The sequence below is a fragment of the Scaptodrosophila lebanonensis genome, unplaced genomic scaffold, assembly GCF_003285725.1.
Source record: "Scaptodrosophila lebanonensis strain 11010-0011.00,11010-0021.00 unplaced genomic scaffold, SlebRS2 tig00000043-arrow-pilon, whole genome shotgun sequence".
Classification (NCBI taxonomy): domain Eukaryota; kingdom Metazoa; phylum Arthropoda; class Insecta; order Diptera; family Drosophilidae; genus Scaptodrosophila; species Scaptodrosophila lebanonensis.
The window spans coordinates 11,120,799-11,141,857 of record NW_022060545.1 but is presented as its reverse complement, the minus strand read 5'-3'; the positions used below and the strand labels follow the sequence as shown (position 1 = coordinate 11,141,857).

Below are 21,059 nucleotides of genomic sequence, written 5' to 3'. Positions count from 1 at the left end.
TGGTCTTTGGATATGGTTAAATACTGAACTAAAAACAAACATAAAACTATATGAGCAATAGTTGTTGATATTTATTTCCTTAGAAAACTTGCACAATGGGCACAATATGATAATATGATGAGCAAAAAGGTGTTTTTCTTGTTTGTCTTTGATTGAAGCTGCAAAGATTATGCTTTAGTTTTGGTGAATTGAAAAAGACAACCAAAATAATAAACTCGAATGGTTTTTCCCTCTGCATCGTTGGGGGGACACCACGGTAAATGAAAATAAATTTTGTAGTTTACCTTTTTGTTGAGACTAAAATGAAGAGTTCAAAGCTTGACAACGCAGGCGTACATTTAAAGTAAAGCGAACACTTTAAGAGCTTGTCAAGATTTAAACACGCTTTAGTTTGATTTGGTTAGTTAAGTCAAAAATGAAAACAGTTAGATTAAGTTCTAAGACACAGATAGTATAAATAATTTGTACAATGAAATACAGCGTATTAGGTTTTGGTTTTATTGCTAATTCACAGACACACAAAGTTTACGTCTTACAGTAGTACACAAAAGTATGGGTACAGACACAGTTGTTGTTTGGGAGTATTAGTAGCTATATTTATGTTGTTCATATACATATTATATAATGTATTGCTTGAGCATAAAGAGCATAGAGTTTTGGTTTTTTTTTTCCATTTTTTTCTATAGTAGTTATGTTAGAGGGTGCATGCAGCGTAGAGATAAGAAATGATTCGGCCAATTTGTAGGTTTTAGTATAAACAAGTCAGAGACACACACAGAGAGAGTAAACAAAAGGAGTTTCGAGTCATCAACGAATATAGGAAGTATAAGTAAAAGGCACGTAAAGGCTTTTCAAAATGAAACATTGTCCTCTGAAATGTTCGATGTATGTATGTTTTTGAGAAACTTGTAGATCAATGGAATTTTTAGCGCAACGTAAACAGCACAATGATAGAAATTTGCGAACACAATCAAATCAATTAATTATAAAGGCAAGGCGGCAATTTTTAATTGCTATTAAAAGTAAAGATTTGGATTTATAATAATGCTTAATCAAAATCAGCCTATATATACTATATATATATATATATATATATATGTATATATTTTATGTATATATATTTTTCTTATATAATTTCATTTAACTGCTCAGCACATTTAGATTACTGGTCTAAAATTCTCCTCTCATTTCATTTGCTTAACATAAACGTTGTGCTAGGCTTCGTTCGTATTGATTATACTTATTTGTTTGTTTGTTTTATTTTCGATATCTGCTGCAAACTAAGCGCATTTAGCTTTAAATAAGGCATTTGGTTTTTGGTTAGTATTGGTTTGGTTTTTAGCATTTTAGGAACGTTCATGCCATAATTTGCTAATTTTGCTTTCGCATTTTAATTATATATTTGTTGTTTTCGTAAGTGTTGTATATAGACGCGCATTCGGCTCGCCGCTCACTAAATTATATAAATTAACTAAGCTTATATTCGGCTCGATTGCTACACAGCTAAGTTCATAAATAAGGCTGGTATTTTGTTTTGCACGCACAAAGATGGCCGCTTAAATTATGCTGGCTACCTCAGTACTTGGCTACAATTTTGCTGTCTTTTCAATTTTTGGAGGGATTCGCTTATTCGCCTAAAGCTATACCCTTGCAGAGCGTTTCAGACTGGTAAATAGAGGGAAATCACAATATATTTTAAAACATCATGTCATCACAACATAACCAAAGAAAGGGTTTTCTTTATATATATTTGTTTTGCATTTTCAACATATTGGGGAACATATATTATTATATCACGACTATACTCTACAGTTGGTAACAAGCGCTCATAAATTTTTCATGTACACATATTTAGTAATATTTTTAAAACTGATTTTAAAATTGTCATAGACTGGGTTACCTGAGATAGGTGTTTCTGTGAAGATTTTTATAGTGTCTTATATATTTTTAAGTATGATTAATATTTTATTCATCCATTGAAATTAAAAATGTTATTATGAACATTAAGAAATCTATAATATTCCAATTTGGATAATATTGACTGCAAAATCCTATTTTTTGAACAAGTTTTTAAATAAATATCGAGAAATCAATTACAATATTTCGACATAAAAGAAAAAACGTTGGTTTTGTGCAGATTTTTGTTGTTTCTTGTATTTTTGTGGTGCATTATATAAGTAAATATTTAAAAGTATGTGAGAGAATTACTTCATAGCAAGTGAATGCTTAGAATACAGATATTTCGACGACTGACTGAAATTCTGTTTCGAAAATTTTTCTACAGCACCGAAAATATGGGAATTTATAAATGAATGTACCGAGCTAAAAATGTAGATTTAGATTTACACATTATCTTATTCATTCAGGCATGATAAATAACTTCGTTTTCATAGCTTCATTATCATTAAGTTATATTATACACATAGTTGTATGTGTATAAATTTCAATTCTGTTAAAATTGAATACCCTAACTGTTATTTTGAGCAGAGTAGCTGACCAGAAATATTTTAGTAGATTGCGCTCTAAAGCTTCTGCAAGGGAATATTATATTCGGCTTACCGAAATAAAAATTTCTTTTTGTTTGTTCAACAAATGTCCTGGAATGCTAATAGCTAGCAATTAGGCCTAGGTATAAACTAACTACGTTTAGACTAAATTAAAATTGTGCTTACGCGGATTGTTTTCAAATTTTGCTTGCACGCTCATCGATTACAACATCTTCACACAGCTTCTTATACTCTCCCACAGACACACACACACGCACACTATGAGTGTAGATAGAGAAATAAACTTCAAGGAACACTGTTTTTTGAAACTTATTTCCCTAGCCACCACTTTATTGAGAGACATTTTGCCTTGATTTGCAGCTTGAAAGTTTTGCTCAAATGAGACTTAAAATGAAAAAATTATATTTTTATGTTAAACCAAAATAGTGCTAAATCAAATGGCATAACCAGCTGCTGATAATATATGTGACATATATTTATATGATGTATTCAAACAAATCACAGACATCAGCAATTTTGAGGCTGATGTGAACATTGAAGTTTCTTCATCGACATTTTAATAACATTTTCAAGTGCTGATGGCATTTAAGTAGCTTTCAAATAAAACAATTGAGAGGGAAAGAGTTACAAAAGTACAATTAGCAAAACTTTCAATACAATTGGAAATGATTTAAGGCATGCGCAACGGTGCGTATGCGCAATGTCTCAGCGGCTACAAGCAGCATGTAACTATGTGTGTGTGTGTGTGTGTTTCAGTGTTTGTATGTGTGTGTGTGTGTGTGTGAAAAGGAGTGTATGTGTGTTTGTATCTTATCAGCATTTAGAATTAATCACAACAATAAATTTATTTATTTTCTGTTTCCATGTTTTAAAAGCCCGTCCTAAGCGCATTTAATTCGTTAAACTTTGGAAGCCAATGACAGCGATTTGTAAGCCAAGAAACTTAGCTAAAACTAACATACGTGTACAAATGCTTTGTATATAAGGTATGTATGTATGTTCGATTTGGAGGAGTGTCATGTAGGAAGTACTTTGTGGCTTTTTTATACTCTTTTACATTACTACAAGTAACGACGCGGCTTACAATTAAACGACTTTGTTTCGACTAAAACTATAACAATTATAGCATGGCTGTGGAAGTACATTGTGGTTGGTAGGTTGGTATGTGTGGTCTGTGTGTGTGTATAGGTTTGTTTGTTTCTGTGTGTGTGTGTGTGGGTTATAACAATTTGCATTGACTAATTTACATTTACAATAGCAATTTCATTAAATATCTTCTTGTGTTTTCTAATCTCCCGTATTTGTTTGTTGGTTTGTTTGTTTTCTATGCTACATATTTGTTTTTCTGCTCAATGGGCTGTGGTTGGGTTGTTGTTGCTGTGGTTGCTGCACTCTAGCGGCTGTCTTCATTATCACTGGAGCTATTCTGCTGCTGGGCGTCGCGCTCCTCCAGCAAGCTGCGGTTCAGCTCCTGTATGCGTGCCGAGAGCGCGCGACGGCGCGGAGTGCCAAACGAGGGCAAGGGCGGCGGCTCAATCAGTGTGTTTTTCTCGCCTAGGCCGATGGCCGAAAGGCACCAAGAGAGCGTTTCAATTATAATTAGCAACGAAATTCAAATTGAGTTATTGTTATTGTGTACGTGTTGGAGTAGTTGTGTGTGTGGGTGTGGGTGTGTTTGTGTGTATGTGAGGCATTAAGTGAAGTGAAAGTTGAAATTGAAGTGAGAAAGTAGTCATTTCAAATGTCGTTTTCAGAGTTTTATTCAATGTCAACAGTGTGATAAAAAGGTAGAAAAAGAAGAGCAGAGAAAAGAAGAAGTTGAACAGTTTCGTTTTTATTTATGTATGTAGTATATGAGAGATACCATATAGAGTATATAAGTAGCACAAAATTGCCAAGCTTGAAGGATAGACTTATAATCATTGCGTGTATTTTTGTTTCATTCTGCAAATACATAATTCTATCCCACGCTTCAGATGTGGTTTCTTTCTTTTCATTGCTAAAAATTCAAACTACAAGTAGCTAGAGAAAAAATTATAAGTATACATATATTCTAGGTGAGTATATATATCTTTATGTAATCAGCACTTGAAAATTCACTAAAATGTTGAACATACTTAAATTTTTCTTTTCGTTTTGTATTTTTTTTTTTTTAACTTTAATAAAACTTTGATAAATCAAATTCTAGATTGAACATTCAAATTTTCTATTTGTGGTTATATTCGGTAAACTTTTGCAATAATTTTGATGGTAACAATTTTGCAATCGATTGATTAAAACTAAAACTTTGCATAAGTATACTGCAGAGAATACAAAACTAATTGATGAAGTTGAAGGAAGCAAGGCAAACTTAAACTTAAAGATGGCAACAAATCGTTGAGCTAAATTGGATCATTTGTAGCATACTTTGTGGCTAGATCGGGGGTATACGAGTATAATGGGCCTTGCGAAAACTGAACTTTCTACGATAACACTATGCAACAATAGGGAAAAATCAAGCTCTTTCTTTTTTAAATATATATATTTTATTATCGAATCGTATTTTTGTTCAAATCATTTGTAAATCTAAGTTTAATTAAAAAAAATGTAAAGTATATATTATTTGTAAGTTCAATATTATAAATGAATATTTAAGTTTTTTTTTATAATTTTATAGGTTCTGAAAATAGGTGTTCAATATTTATTTATCCAAAAATTATTAAAATTATAACTTTGCCAAATAAGTAGTAAGTAGTAGTAAATAAGTAGTAAGTAAAAAACTCAATACTATTTCATTTTTCATTTTCGTTCGAAAGCTTACTTTATAAATTCGTTTTACCTTTTTCCGGTGAAATGGCAATAAAGTGAGTGAAAGAACATAAAATTGACTTTTAGGAATAAGTAAAAAAATACATTTCAATTGATTTTAAAATAGTCTGTTCAAAGTTTAAAAATTTTTACCAAAATTGTAAAAGAATGTATATATATTTTTTTTAAATTTCAAGTTTTGAAAACTAAGACGTGTATTTAGGCTTAGAAAATATTACAGTCTTGTTGCATAATGTTATTTACTATTGATTTAAGTAACTAATACTGGATAACTTGAAACACCTGCCTAGAAGAGAAAAGAGTAGGAGAAAGTAGAAGCAAAGGCATTTACATTGCTGTTGGCACATCTGTGCAACATTATACGTATTAGTAAGTATTGAGAAGGGAGAATGTGTTCTTGTGTTTATATACGGGTTAAGTGTATTATAGAATAAGAATTGAGTTCAAATGGAAAGCAACATTTTTGTTGGTTTATTGGATTTTTGTGAGCATGTGGTTTTTGTCTTTGCTGCTAGCTAAATATTACGTAAGCGCTTATATATGTTCAATAACTACAAATTGGTACTGTTGAGTGATTTGTTGCTTGATTGATTTGCTGATTGCTTGATTGGTTATACGCTACGTATACGCAATTTTAGTCACCTGGAGCGGTTTGAACGTCAAGAGTTTGCCTGCCTATATTGGGTGTGCTTTGTCTTTTACCTTTCGGATGTACGACATTAGTTTGCTTTCCTAAAATAAAAGGGCGGTTTTTTGTTGTACGTATTTTGATTAGAAGAGAGGTGGTATTTGTTTTAAACAATATGTGTTGCCTGCTCTAAGGCGCACTTTATACAGCCGTGTGTGTATATATATATGTGTGTGTGTGTGTTTGGCCGTGTTTCGTGTGCGCTTCTAGGCATTTGCACAATTGAAATGCTCACTAATACCTTGTAGAATGCGTTAAGTACAAAAGCATTTACCTAATTGTCTGACTGATTTGCAGACAGACGGTGTACGCGTGGGTGTGTGTTTATCTGTGTGTGTGTGTGTGTGTGGGTCTTAGTGTTGGATTTGGCATTAAGTAGGCGCCCGCATTATGTTCGGGTCAAAGCTATGGCTTTGGCTTTGGCTTAAGGCGACTGCTAAGTACTTAGCTATGTAGTTGTTGTCATTACGAGTATATCAAATGCCTAAGTGGCTAAAGAAAACTTAAACGTTATTCAATTAATACTTAACTAGTTTACAATTTGAATTATCAATGATAAACAAAATTAAAGATGCTCGAAAATTTCTATCATTATACGGCAGCGTTGCTTTTACGGCCGCTATAGAATAAGTATATACACGACTTCACAAAGAGGTCTCGAATATTCACAAAAGAAATTTGAAAAAATGAAACTCATGTTATGAGAAGCACAAAAAGGACATGCAAGCGACAACATAAAACAGAGAGTGAAGATAAAACGATATAATTATTAATAGCGTACAGTTAGCATAGCATAGCAATACGAGTATATAGAAATGAAAAGAGCACTATGGTACGTACAAATTAGTATTAAGTTTTGAAGGAATTAGGCATTGAAATTTGCGAATTTTGTTCACTTACCTGTGTCAACAATCACATCGATGAGATCCATGGACTTGGCGAACGCATCTTTCAGATTGATATGATGGAAGGAGACAATGCTGCCCTCGCGTTTGGCACGATCGAGCGCCTCGCGCCGTTTCAGGGCCTTTTCGCGTCGCATCTGATTCTTATAAAATTCAGCAAAATTGTTAACGATGATGGGAATAGGCAAAGCGATTACCAGAACACCGCATATGCAACACACAGTCCCAATAACCTTTCCCAGTGCAGTTGTGGGATAGATGTCCCCGTAGCCAACAGTTGTCATTGTAATACCCGCCCACCAAAATGTTTCCGGTATTGAAACAAATTTTGTATCCTTTTCATCCTTTTCGGCAAAATATGCCAGCGAAGAAAATATGAGAACGCCCATGGCCAGGAACAGCATTAGTAGACCGAGTTCCTTATATGAGTTACGCAGCGTAAAGCCTAACGACTGCAGGCCCGTTGAGTGACGGGCCAGCTTAAGGATTCGCAGGATGCGCATGATGCGGAATACTTGCACCACCCGGCGCACATCCTGGAACTGGTCCGTTGCATTCTTATTCGTTTCCAATAAAAATAACGAAACAAAATATGGGAGTATTGCCAATAGATCGATTATGTTAAGGCCGCCCTTAAAGAACTTCCACTTGTCCGGTGAGGCGCTAAACCTAAGTATGTACTCTAGGGTAAACCACGTAATACACACTGCCTCAACCATTGCCAATTGCGGATTATCCTGTGGTGTACCATTGTCAATGTGTTGTAGTTGTGGTAGGGTGTTCAACGTCAGGGCTATGGTAGACAGGACTATGAATAGTATGGATATCACTGCGATAACCTGTGAACGGTAAAGAATAATCGAGACTTTGTCGAGACCATCATCAACAACAACAACAACAACAACAGCACTTACATCACAACGATTATACGATTATCGATTATACGTATAAGTATGTCAATATAAGTCAAGTATGTAGCTATGTAGTTTGGTAAATACAATTCAATTCACAAAACAAAGTTACAACAACGAACAGTTGCTTGGATTTCTGTTTTTCTAGTATTATTTATAAAGTTCATTCAAAACGTTGTCAAGCGTTTTGGAAGAGGGGGGTCTAGGGGTAGTTGGAAAAGAAAGAAGCTTTCAACGTGAATAGAAACAATCGTTTGTCGGAAAAGAGGCAAGCGCCTCCCCAGCAAACATTCTGCATTAGCTCTGATCTTGGAGAGCTTTGAAATTTACCATCAATATTGTTATTATTATTAGTAATGTTATTATTTCAAGATACAATGATGATCTCTTTAGTGTTAGTAAGTTTCAGAATCGCTCTGACGATTGTTGTTGGTCACTCTGTTGCAATAAAAAGCTCTTGGTCTTTCAACAGTTTCTAGTTGTATAACAATTTGGGGTTTTTAGATACGCGTTTCAGATGCGTTGGTTGTTGGGGGGGGGGAGTTTCGTTTCATACTTTAATTCATTTTGCTTTCTTCTTCTGGTACTATACAAAGGCTGCTGTATTATGTGAAGTATATCATTTTTGTAATCCTTCTTTACTTCTACAAACTGAAGCATTCAACTTAAATATGTCAACGAAAAATTGAAAGGAATTCCAAATCAGGTTGTGATTATCATTAAAAATTAAAAAACCGTTGCTAGACACTTGAGGTTAGTTTAGATAAGTATTTTTGTCTAAAAGTAACTTGAGGTCTTCAAGCTGGCTCTCTCCATTGTTGTATTGATGTGTTTAATATTTAGATGTGGTGTGTGGATGTGTCTGTGTGTGTGAAGTGCATGTGAGGCATGTTATAGAATAGTTGTAAGTGGTCGGAGTTGGACAGTGGTGGCTAATACGCTATAGTCTATATATTTGTATATTGATTTGTGTAATTGTGTCGTTGGACGTAACACATGACATAACATATTTTGATAAACATATATAAATCGCAACACACTTATGTAAATTGCTGTCTCTAAAGGAGTGTTTGCTTTATCAAACAAAACATAACAATCTATGGCTGATCTGCTCTAAAGACAGTATTAAATAAGAGACGCTACCATCGGGTCTGCAGTCGACATTTCTTGTTATCATTCATTATTCTCACTTTATCGAAGAAACGCGTTTTGTGTTATTGTTTCTGTTTCTGTTTCTGTATCTGTTTCAGTTTCTGTAACATTGTCTGTGTTCTTTGAGAAAACAAATAATTTTACATAAGTGTTGTAGATGAATGAACTGAAGGTTGTGACTGACTATAGTTACGCTATATCTCATAAAAACGTTCTAGCAAATTACAAAGAAAATTCAAATTCAATGCATAAATTTCGTAACAAACGAGCTAGAAATTACTTAGAAGGAGGAAACCATAAAATATATAAATGCATTTGACCATCAAATAATTGCGTCAGCTGTCAATTTGTTTAGAAAAATGATAAATAAATTGGTCTAATTAAACTTGCAATTATTTGAGGGTCACGCGCAGCTCTTCTCGAGCAAATTCGATATTTAAATGCAAATTGTAAGGAAAATATAAAAGATTTCAATTCAATAGAATTTACGAAAGTTTTTCTTTAAATATTTTATGTAATTTACTAAAAACTGCAATTTGCATTTTGTATGCCTTGTTTGTTTGAGGTCTGCAACTGATTATGCTATGCATCTGTGTATACAAGTGTATGTATGTCTGTATGTGTGACTGACTATGTATGTGTGTGTTTTACATTTTGAAGTGGCCAAATGTCAAAATGTTGTGACAGTTTCAATGCCAGCGACAACAATAATAAGAACAACAATAGCTGCTCGGGCAGCAAGGTGAGCTCAAAGTCTGTTCTGATCTGATTGCCACATTTTCACATGAATGCCTGTAAATGTCTTTTTATATGTATGCCGTGTGGCATATGTGTATATATACATATGTATATATGTGTGTGTGTGTGACATTTGACTTTGGGTGCAGCTCAGAGCAGACACAATTCGTTGCCAAGTAGATGAGGTGCGGCAGCCGACACATCATTAAATTGGGAAAACCTTTTAAACAATTGACAGAATTGCTTGCTATGGTTTATTTAACACGTGTGGCGCCACGCCCACTCTTACCACACACACACACACACACATTTGTAGGCAGGACTATGTGTTTTATATGTGTAAAAATGTGCAGTGTTCGGAAAATTACTTAGGTAAGGCGCAAGGTTAACGGATAATAATTGATCATGAAAATTGCAACATTTTTCTTTAAAGAGTATTCAAGTAAGGTTGGAGCTGCTTTAAGCTCACTTTTAAAGTACATTAGTACTAGAAAATATGAGCTTCTGTACCAAGCTAAGGGAAAGGTACCTTAACCAACACATTTCTTCATTAAGTAAAGTGAGTGCAGCACAAGATAGGAAAAAAGTTGATGGATTTTGTAATTCTTTGAAATACCAAAACTAATGCCACATTTCATCAGCAGCAGGAATTGGTACTAAAAATTGGCACTTAAAAAAACACCAATGATGTACTTATAATTACAAAATCATTTCCGAACACTGGCTAGTATGTGTATGGGCATGAAAGTGTATTTCTTGGCTTTCTAGCGCAAAAGTGTGTCCACATCTACCATAGTAGGCCACTGTACGCAACCACGCAAGTTTTAGGCTTTAAAGCCGTTTCGAAAACAACATTTAAAATTTTGCATGGTGGTATTTAAAAAAAATTTCTTTCATAAGTTTTAGAGCTGGGTAGTTTTTTTTAAGTAAAATTTATAAACAACAGAGCAGCTCCTTTTGAAAGACTACATCCGCGATAAAAAATTCTGTAAATGGCATACTAAGCTACAGTTTTCGTTGTTAGATTATGTTACTTATAGAAGAGTATATTTTACTTAGAGTATGTATTTGGAATATGAGAAATAAAATTAAATAAATCTCTAAATTACCATAACAGATTTGATTAAAAACAATATAGAAATCAGTATAAAATGGAACCCAAAATGGAAGTCAAATAAAATTCATTCAAGTTGAATGGTGCTATCATTTGGCAGCTATCAGCATTACATAGGATGACAAGTAAAGGGGTAATAGAGAGAGATAGATAGATAGAGAGAGAGAGAGGTAGTGAGATAGTACAAACAGAGATAGATAGAGAGGGGGGAGAGAGGAGCATATACGATGCGAGTATTCCAAAGTTAATTTATTTACACTGCTTGCTGGCCACAAACAATTGCAATTTAAGTGGTCTCTGTCGTTAAGAAACTGTCAAACTTCGGGAAAGTTAATTAAATTCAGTACAAGGGGGTTATGGGGGTTGGCATGTGGGGAAAAAGAAGGGTACAACTTGCTACTAAAATGTATGCATGATTGCAATTTACATTGGAAATTTTGTTGTTGACAACTACTAGTAGTTTCTGTAGCTATCTATGGTCAGAATAATTGATTTGGCTTTCGCTTTTGAACAGAATGCATTGGAAATGTTGTAACATAAAACTGATTGTACGGGGGGTTGTGCGAATTTTGGAACTGCTACCACTGCTGCTCAGTCATGAAGGGAGATTTGAACGTAAAAAACATGAATAGAATACGCTAAAGGCGCAGATATACTTAATTAAAACGCCATTAGGCTAGATTTGCTATACACTGAAGAGAAGCAACTAAAAATGTCAAATACTTATACTCTAAACTAAAAATGTATTATTGAATAAAATGCAGCGTTTTTTTTTTTTTCTTTTTTTTTTGAAACAACAACTAGAAGCGCAGCCCGTGCTCAAAGCGTGAGCTCAAAATTGCAAATGCAGTATCTTTTTGTTAGCCTACAAAAGTGGCCCTAAAAAAACAATGAAAGCGACTGACAACAGATTTACAAATATGGTAGATTGAGAGTAGTATAAAAAAAGATGAGGTTTTAGGGCCAAAATTTATATTAACTTCCCTGAGCTTGCTTTGCTTAGCTCGTTTTGGTAGTTACAAATTGTTTTTCTTATCCACTTGAATTACAAAATATGGCGATTTTGGGCACACTTAAGTAGTAAGTAGAAGATAAACAAGTAGTTGTGACAAAAATCAAAAATCGAAAAGAAACAAAAATAGAAACAAAGGAATTCATTTTATAAAATGCTGACCAACAAATGGTGTGTCAAACGACATGCGGCAAGAAGTAGTTGTTGGAGGGGAAAATTACTTATAACTACAAATGTATATAAAGAAGATACTTTTATACACATACATACGTACGAGTAGAGATACAAACATACCAAAATATATATATTTATATATGCATTTGGGCTATAATAGTAACGTGCATACGAAAAAAGTTCTGAGTGTTGCAAAACGAATAATGAAACATTCAACGTGCAGAAACACGCCTCTTGAGGCGCCGTACACCATTTAAAAATTGTTGTTTGGCACTTTTTGGGTTTGTCTTCTTCATTTTTTTTTTGTTGTGGCTTTGGGGGTGAGTGTTGGGGAGGGTGGTCAGAAATTCAATAAAAACAACAACAAATGAGCAAGGACCAAAGTAATGTAACGAGTACCGTCTTGCTTGAAATACTACAAAACTAACTTGCTAAATTTGTAATCAAGTTTGTTGCGATTGGTTTATTGGATTTGGGGTTACGGATACGGATTTAGGAGATTAGCGGTTGAGTGTTATTGTTATTGTTCACAGTTTGATTTGAGAAGGGTTTGGGTTTGGGTGGAGGCGGTTGTTGGTTGGTGGGTGCATGATTTGGTTCGCATACTTTGTTCGACTCACTAAAAAACAAACAAAATTTGATACAAACGGCTATAGAATTTAGTACAACCGACTACAAAATTCTATGCTAGAGCATACAAATGCAGCAAATTTGGTGGGTTAATATTTCAAGTAGGTATTTATTCAAAGTTCTTTTAATTTGTAAATATTTTGGTTACAGTCCTTGGAAAAGGTAATTTAAAACAGTGGTAAGAGAAACAGGCTACAAAACAAACAAATAATTTTTTAATGTATTTTCTTCTTCCTTTTTTTATAATTTCTGGGCTAAAATAATAGATATATTTTGTTTTAGCCATAGACGAGGCGCAGTCTTAGCTACTTCTTTGAACATCACTGTAGTGTAAGTATTTGTGTGTATCTTGAAAGGTTGGAATTTTTAAATGTTTTTCTTAGAGAAGAAGCCAATTAATGAGTACAACAATTGAAAAACAATACAAAAAAAATTAAAAACAACAATTACAGATTCAATTTTATTGTTTTTGTTTTGGGTATGCAATAGACATCAAGACATCAAATACGGCAAACATTTAGAATATAAACACATATGTATGTATATCTATTGTAAATTGTGTGACGCTAAACAACACATAAATGAACACAAAATGGAGTACACAGTAATTAAAACATTTAGCTGGTTTGGAGCTGTTTTGTATTTTGTTGTATTTGTTATTTGGTATTTGGTGTATAACAAACAAACTATGTTGGTAATTATTTAACTCGTTGTTTGTTTTGTGAACGCGCGTATATAATTTTTTTGTTTCAGTTTCGGGAATATTTTTGGAAATTGCCTCTTCTTACAAGGCTAATGAGCGAGAGAGAGAGAGAGAGAGAGAGCGAGAGAGAGCGAGAGAAAGGTGGAGCGAAAGAGCACCGTTCACTGTTTTTTCTGCAAGTATTGTGTTGGTTCTCATATTTATCTTTTTTCGTTTTCAAAAAGGATGTGTTTAGGCGGAGTATTAAAAAAAACTAAAAACATACACAACTTAAAAGTTTGTTATTCGGGGTTTTTTCTCTTCTGACTTTTGTTAGTAGTTGAAGAAAAATTGAACATAAAATGTTTAAAAGTACAACTGGCAAAGAGCTCTGGAAATTTTTCATTACCTTTGGCATAAATGACAAAATAAAAATCATGTGGTTTATGTGTTTTGCCTGTGAAGAGCGTCTAAAGAGCTTTTCATGTTTGTATTGGCATTGAATTATGTGAATAATTTGTTGTTCCGTTTTTTCTTGGCACTATGAAATTATATACATATGAAAATAGTGCTTGTGCGAATTTCTTAGAAAATAAAGGGTGTTTTCTTTCAGAGTGGTTTCTGTTTTGATATGGCTGTGGACGTAAGTCAGCCACAATCTAGGAAATTTACAGAAAATAGTCGGTATTTTTTGAGCATTTCTTCCTTAAACATATTAGCTCTTTTTATTAGAAAACTAGGCCATTTTAACCTTAGCCGCACACAAACTCAGTTGTCAAAACTTTTTGGATGGAGACTGCAGCTAATGAACAATTTTTGAGTCACTTTTAAGTATTAGACTGCAATATCTTTCGAACTGAAAAATCTAACTGGTGTACAAATAAAATGGTTATCCATCAGAAGTGTCTCTGAAAATACCTGAGGAAATTGATAAAATCAATACACAAGCACTACAATTAACTTTAAATTGTCACTCTAAGAAAAGAGTGAATAATATTTTTTGGGATTGCAATTCTTTTTTTTGTAGAATTTTTAGGAAATTTATGTAAATTTACAATGAATTGTTCGAATGATTTTTGAAGCCTATCAAGCTGAAGTATGTCAAAATATGTTTTGAATGCGAATTTTGGCAAAGCAAGGCTTCGGCCAAAAAAATAAGTTTGCTGCCTTAAAGAGCATTTGGTGTGTATATGTACATATATATTTTCCATTTCAGGCCATTTCACAAATTGCTAAAAAATAAAAATAAATTAAAAATCCTAACAAGATTGAGTGGCAAAAATGAAGCATACATAAGATAAATAAAAAGTTGAACTTAAAATCGAATGAAAAATTATTGGAGATGCACCCAAATATGTTGTAATTATTTCCATTTTCGGCCATTGTTTAAAAGCTAAAGCTAACAGAATATGGGGCAAAATATCGGCTGTATAATACAAGCTGAAGCCATTGGTGGTAGTGGTGGTGGTGGCGGTGTTTTTTTTTTTTTTTTTGGTTTATTTATAAATGTGTGTGGTGGTATTAAGCCAGAGTCTGAGTTCAGGGTCAAGAATATATATGGTACAAGGGACGGGGGTTTTTTTCTGCCGCACAACCATTCAGAGACGCCAGCGAGGGACGTACGAAAAAGTGTTGACTGAACGCTGCGCAGGCAAAAAAGGCAACTAGAACGCTTTTTGGTTTTTGGTGCCCTCGATGGAAAATGGAAATGTATTACAACACGAATTTGGCCACTTCTCCCCAGAGCCCCTTATCGTATCAATATTTTCGAGGATTTCTACAGCACACCTGCCGCCTGGTCATATCGCTTATTGCCCATTCCCAAACATTGTTAGAGGGGAATATATATATATATATTTGATTTGGGAGTAAAAAAACATTAGAGATAAACATAGAGAATTACTTCACCATCATCATCAACAATTGTTTTTTTTTTTTTTTGATTTTTTTAGTTATATAGAGAATGTAAAAATATAGATATTTCATTTTTAAATTTTTCATATACTGTGTGTGATTAAAAAAAGTTAGATTAGAAAATGATTAGTAAACAATTGAATTCTTTGTTTTGAATATGTTTAAATATTGCAACTTGTATATAGATTGCATAGTTAAACGACGACGTCGCGTGGTTATTTCAGATCATAATTGCAGATCATACAAAAGGTGGATTAAAACAAGAAAATAAAAATAATAAAAAACAGAAAAGAAAAAGTGGTAACGTTAATCGTATAGTCTAGAAGGGGTGGGGAGTGAAAGTGAGATGAGCGTAAAGGAAAGCGAGAGAAACGAAAATCAAAAATGTTGCACAGCCCTAAAGAGAATTCACATTTCAAGTTCGTGGTTTTGTGGTTCTAACTGGGCGTGTTGATAACGCCGATTTATTAGTAGAATTAACTTGAAATTAGCTTGAAAGTCTACGAGTATAATACTTTGCCCTTGTACGCGTATTTGACGTTTTTGATGGCAACAACAACACATAAGCGTATATGTATGAACAAAAGTAGCCAAGTAGAGGAAAGAGATGAAGAGAGTTAGAAAGAAAGTGTCAACACAACATTGAACAGTCAACTGTCTCTCAAAAAAGTTCATACAATGAATCATGGCTTTAGTATATATACAGCAACAGCAGCCGAAACTTCAATGCAATTCATTTGATTAACTCTTTTTCTTATGAACAAAGGCAAAGCTGATGGCGCTATTAACAGCAACAATAAACGCATAAACATAAATTTAATGCTCGCTGTCTTTTATTTGTTGCTGTAAATTGAATCTTATAGAACGAGTTCACACACAATTATTTAAATCACAAACTGCAGTACTCGTATTTAACTTGTGTGCAAGTATATTTGATTTTTTTTCTTTTTTTGAAACGCAAAGCAATAGTTGTTTTTGTTTGTTAATAAGGTGTGTTTATGAGGCAACTTTTGTACAGCAATTGTAAGGAATTGAATAGAGGCTGTTATTTTTACACTATATTGGCTTTGCCGTGTAATATACAATTAAATATGTTCAATTGTTTTTTGTTGTATTTTACAAATTTGTGCTGCAAAGCTGCGAGCCAAAGCGCTCGAGTCTGCCTTGCATTTCTAAATAGTGTAAAAATAAAATATATGCATTGAAAATGTTGCGCTAAACTGAAAGTGATAGAAAAAATCAGTAAATAGAAGAAAACAAAATGTATAAGTAACTCAGAGGAGAAAACATTGTATTGAACTGATCTAAAATATTGAACTAAATCGAACTAAAGAAGATAGTCAGCGGGTATGGGGGAATAGCAACGTTTGTCACTTGCTTACGCTTACGTAGAACATATTAGACACAGATATAGTATTGGATATTATATGGATTTAATTGGCAACTGATTGAACTTACCCGCGCCGCAAAACTAGTGTTTGGTTTCTCGAGCAGCTCCCATAGATATTTCTGGTATTCGGCGCATTTACCTTCGCCGAACTCCTCCTCATCGCGTTGACGCAAGGATTCGGCCTCCTTTCGCATCTCCTCATGGACATTCTCCTTGCGCTGGTGGTACTTGTGTTGACAGCAGGACTCGAGGTATAGTTCGTCAACGCCCCAATACTCCAGATCATCACTAAACGCAAGCACGCACATCTCATCCACAATGTGCAATTTCCCGGTGCGATAAAAATTTAATATGGAGCTAAAGCTCTTCGGATGACGATCGAAGAAATATTCGTTATCGACGAGCGAATAATCATCGCACAGCTCAATGATAGACTCATGGGTGGTGCACTCACGTAATCGGCCGAGCCGTGTATGTGGCAAACGCTCCAATGTGCGCCAGAGCACCTCGTGCTTAACGCCACCGACATTGATCGAGACGCGACTATTCATTTGTTTCGATTGTGCTATCATGAATGGTTCCGGCGGCGGTATGGAGGACATGGATCTGGAATGTGTCCGCTGCAATGCGCCGGCAGCATTGGAGCTGGCGGGTAGCATGACAATGCCACCGCCGATGCCACCAATTGTGCCAGCTGCTGTGCCACCACCTGCACCAATGCTGCCACCACCAGCGCCGCCGCCGGTTCCGCTACCACCACTGAGTGCCATTTGCTGCTGCTGTTGTTGTTGTTGTTGCTGAAGCTGTTGAAGCTGCTGCTGCTGCGACTGATGCTGCAACGCAAGAGTTTGCTGGGAAGTTGTGGGATTTGAATGCGTTGGTGATGTAACTGGGAATGGAGCGTAACGAACTTCTTTGCCAATGGCGCCGGTGCTGCCACCGCCACTGCTAACTGTAGATGTGGTTGCTGCTGCAGCTGCAGCTGCTGCTGACGACGCTGCTGTTGTCCCAGCAATGCTTCCAGTAGCGCCTCCCAGACCGATAGCAGGAGTTGTTGTGTGCGTTGTTGTTGTGGCGGATGTGCCAGCATTGTGGCCGCCATCAGCATAATCCATGTGGCGATTGTTGTGGATAATAGCGCCGCCGGCATTAGTTGGCCCAATGTTATAAGCAGTGCTGCCAGTTGCTGTGATAGATCCGCTGCCGCAACCATATGAACTAGCTCCACCGGTTCCCATCGCTCGGTCCCAATCGACATTACCGCTTGTATCGTAATAGGGCTGATTATCGCTGCCGTCGGCTGGGCCCGTAAATTGTAATCCACGCGCAATTGCTTCGTGTTGCTGTTGTTGTTGCTGTTCAAGCCAGATGGCTCCACTTGCTCCTGCGCCTGCGCCTGTTCCTGTTCCTCCACCAGCTGTGCCTGCTGCGGCACTCGCTTGTTGCTGGTAATATAGCTCGTGTTGAAGTATTTGTTGCTGTTGTTGCTTTGAGTCTCGCTGGCTCTGTTGTTGCTGTTGCAATTGTTGTTGATGTTGTTGTTGCTGTTGGCTAGCAGCCTGTCCACCGTGCAATTGTCCAACCATTTGTAATACTCCATTATTGTTTTCAAGCGGTGTTAGTTCACCCGTTGCCCAGCGTACCGCTTCACGGCCCCTGTCGCGTTCGCCGACCATAAGTCTGCTGCAATTGCATTATGCCATTGATTTACTGTCCATATCCATCAATTAATTACTGTCTTTATCTCACTTATATACTTGTATATCGTATATACACTTCCATATATGTACTACACACTTAGCACCTTCTTCTTCTTCCGACTGATACTCACCGCTACATCGCGTCAATTGTCGTCTTCATTACAGCAGCCTCCTTCTGCACGTTGCCGATTCCACCCAGGCCTCTTTCGTTTCCCTTCTCTGCTGCTCAGCTTTGTTCTCGAATATTCAATTATTCTCCAACAGTTATCGTTCGATCTAATTGGCCGCCGCAACGCTCTATAAATCTAACAATATTGCACATCGATTGCGGTCAGCTGGCACGCTTTTCGCTCCTCCTTCTCCTGTTCTTCCTTTTTCAAGTCTCGCCGGCGTTTTGTGCAACTGTCCTTCATGTCTTTTTTCTTGGCTCAGGATATATTATTCTTCACGTGGTTGCCGTTATTGTGTTTTAGTCTATGATCACAGTTGTTGTCTAGGGTTTTATTTTTGTGTTTCTTGTTGCTGTTGTTGTTGGGTTTCGCTGGCTGGCTGGGTCAGGCGTAATTTGGCAGCGTTTCTTTGCGGGGCAGGCAGCTATTTGCTATGTGTTTGTTTATGTTTATGTATATGTGTGTTTGAGTGTGTATTGGTGTTGTTAGGGTACAGCTAACTGAAAAGACATGGGAGAAGAAGAATTCATCAATTAATAATGTCAACTAAGTTTTTAAAATGAGAATAACTCTAAGGCAGAATTTATACTTGTACAAGTATATTATTAGAATGGCAAGACGACTGATGAAGACATGTCGGACCTTCCACCCGTTTGTAAGATCATCGATAGTTTTTAAATCCCAACTGTTAGGGACAAAAAACTTTCTTAAGTACATAGAGTTGTAAATTATTAAGCTATTATGAAAACGATGTTCGCAAGAAAGTTTCAATGAAAAGATTATCGCATAACTCGGTTGCAAAGCTAAGTTTCCGGAAATCTTGCTACTAATTTTTTCAACAATAAAAAACCGTGTTCTAAGGTTGTAGATAAAAGCAAATGTGTATAATAATTATTCAAATGTTTATTTAATTTAAATTGTTAAAAAATAATTGCTCAAAACATAGCCGAATACATCTATGATTAAGTAATTAATATTTACGGAAATTTGTTTATTAGTTCATAGCACGGTTCCGGTATTTGTTAAGAAATTTCAACGACATTAAAAAACTAATTCGAATTTCATTTGTAAAATAAATTAAATAACATACACTTATATAGTTATATTTTTTTTAATATTCATACTTTTTATGGCCGTTACTCATACTCGTACAGAATGCATTATAACAAATAAAATGAAATTCGATTGGCATTTTCAAGTATAAGCTCGCAATGTTGATTTATATGTGTTTCTGATAAATCCTGTGACATTTTTATTTTGAAAGACATCGGCCATCAGATTATTTATTAATTATTTATTCGTTGTCTTTTTATTGTCATTGAAAATATGAAGCTCAATAGTAATTTAATGTTTTTAATGTCAAGCTATAAATAGTGGCGATTTATTTGAATACGTTTAAAAACTCATTGCCATAATTTTTAGGATGTGATAGCTAAAAGCAAGTATATAACATAACTAATGAAATGCTTTTCAACTTCTTCAAGAAAATATTATTTTAATTAATGAATTACAGGTAATTTATATTCTTTAATTAAATCCGAAGAGTAATCAAATGTTAAATCAATTAAAGTAAAAATACTGATATTTTAATTAAAAATATTCAATTGAGGTTTATGTCAATATATTCCTACCATCTAATTTCTATCATTAGCCACTAAAGCTTTGAGCAAATTTAATATTTGCGTAATAAGCTTCATTTCGTTTGATAGGCAATGGCAATTGACGTTTATTAAGCAATCATTTCATCCAGAATAACACAAACCAACAATAAACGTTGGCCGTATAATCAGCCCGCTCTTCATTGCGTCCTAATATGTTGTGGGTGCATATAAATCAATAGTTGCAGACAGCTGATTAGATAACAAATGTTCTGCACGCATGAGGAATGCCCCCACCTCCTCCGTCATACCTTCTTCGGCCCCAATGGCAAAGGTGTCGATAAGCGATGTACGCGTAAGAAATTTTTATAGCATACATTTGGGGTGCCTTGCAGAAGGCAAGCTGCGCATGCAATTACAGTATTTAAACACATACATGAGAATTGCCGTAAGGTGTGTGTGTGTGTGTGTGTGTGTGCACTTTTCGGATTGAGGTCAGTCGAGTGTGTATGTGTGTGCCTTTATTTATTGTGGTTAATTTACAAAAGCTGAAGGCTGCTCGCACACACCAGTTTTGCATTCAAATGCCGCAGGCAACTTCGATTTCTGGGCACTTACACACACACACACACACACACACACACCCTTGCATTTAGCCACTACACACATCATTGTAGAAACTTGGCTATTTTGAGCAAACATTTGGCATGGCCTTTGCCTAAATCGCCTCTTCTTGCTGCAATGCAATCAAATTTGAATTTTTACGCCCAACGGAAACGCAAAGCGTAGTGTGTAAGTGTAATAAGTCTTAACAATTTTTTAGTGCATTGTTTATGGATTGGCGCAACATCAAATGTTAATTAAGCACCGCATTGACCTTCTGGCTTGCACAAAAACCAACTGCTCGACAAGTTGCGTAAGTGCTTCAGCCCCTGGCAATTGGAATTCATTTCGCCTGTCTGACTG

The 21,059-nt window shown here is 35.3% G+C and overlaps 1 protein-coding gene across 9 annotated transcripts in view; it reads right to left on the bottom strand.

Annotated features, from left to right (window-relative positions):
* LOC115623213 (potassium voltage-gated channel protein Shab) overlaps positions 1-21,059 on the bottom strand; it is an 88,825-nt gene that overhangs the window by 19,664 nt on the left and 48,102 nt on the right. For 7 of the 9 annotated variants that reach the window (XM_030517443.1, XM_030517448.1, XM_030517447.1 and 4 more), the window contains exons 4-6: positions 18,457-18,995; positions 16,694-18,308; positions 6,904-7,747 (exon numbers count right to left, since the gene is read on the bottom strand). In XM_030517443.1, the coding sequence (XP_030373303.1) occupies positions 6,904-7,747; positions 16,694-18,301 (2,452 nt within the window). In that variant the 5' untranslated portion in view covers positions 18,302-18,308; positions 18,457-18,995. Of the gene's footprint in view, positions 1-5,957; positions 6,048-6,903; positions 7,748-16,693; positions 18,309-18,456; positions 18,996-21,059 lie in introns of all 9 variants that reach the window. The other 2 variants (XM_030517452.1, XM_030517446.1) reach the window with 2 other exon arrangements.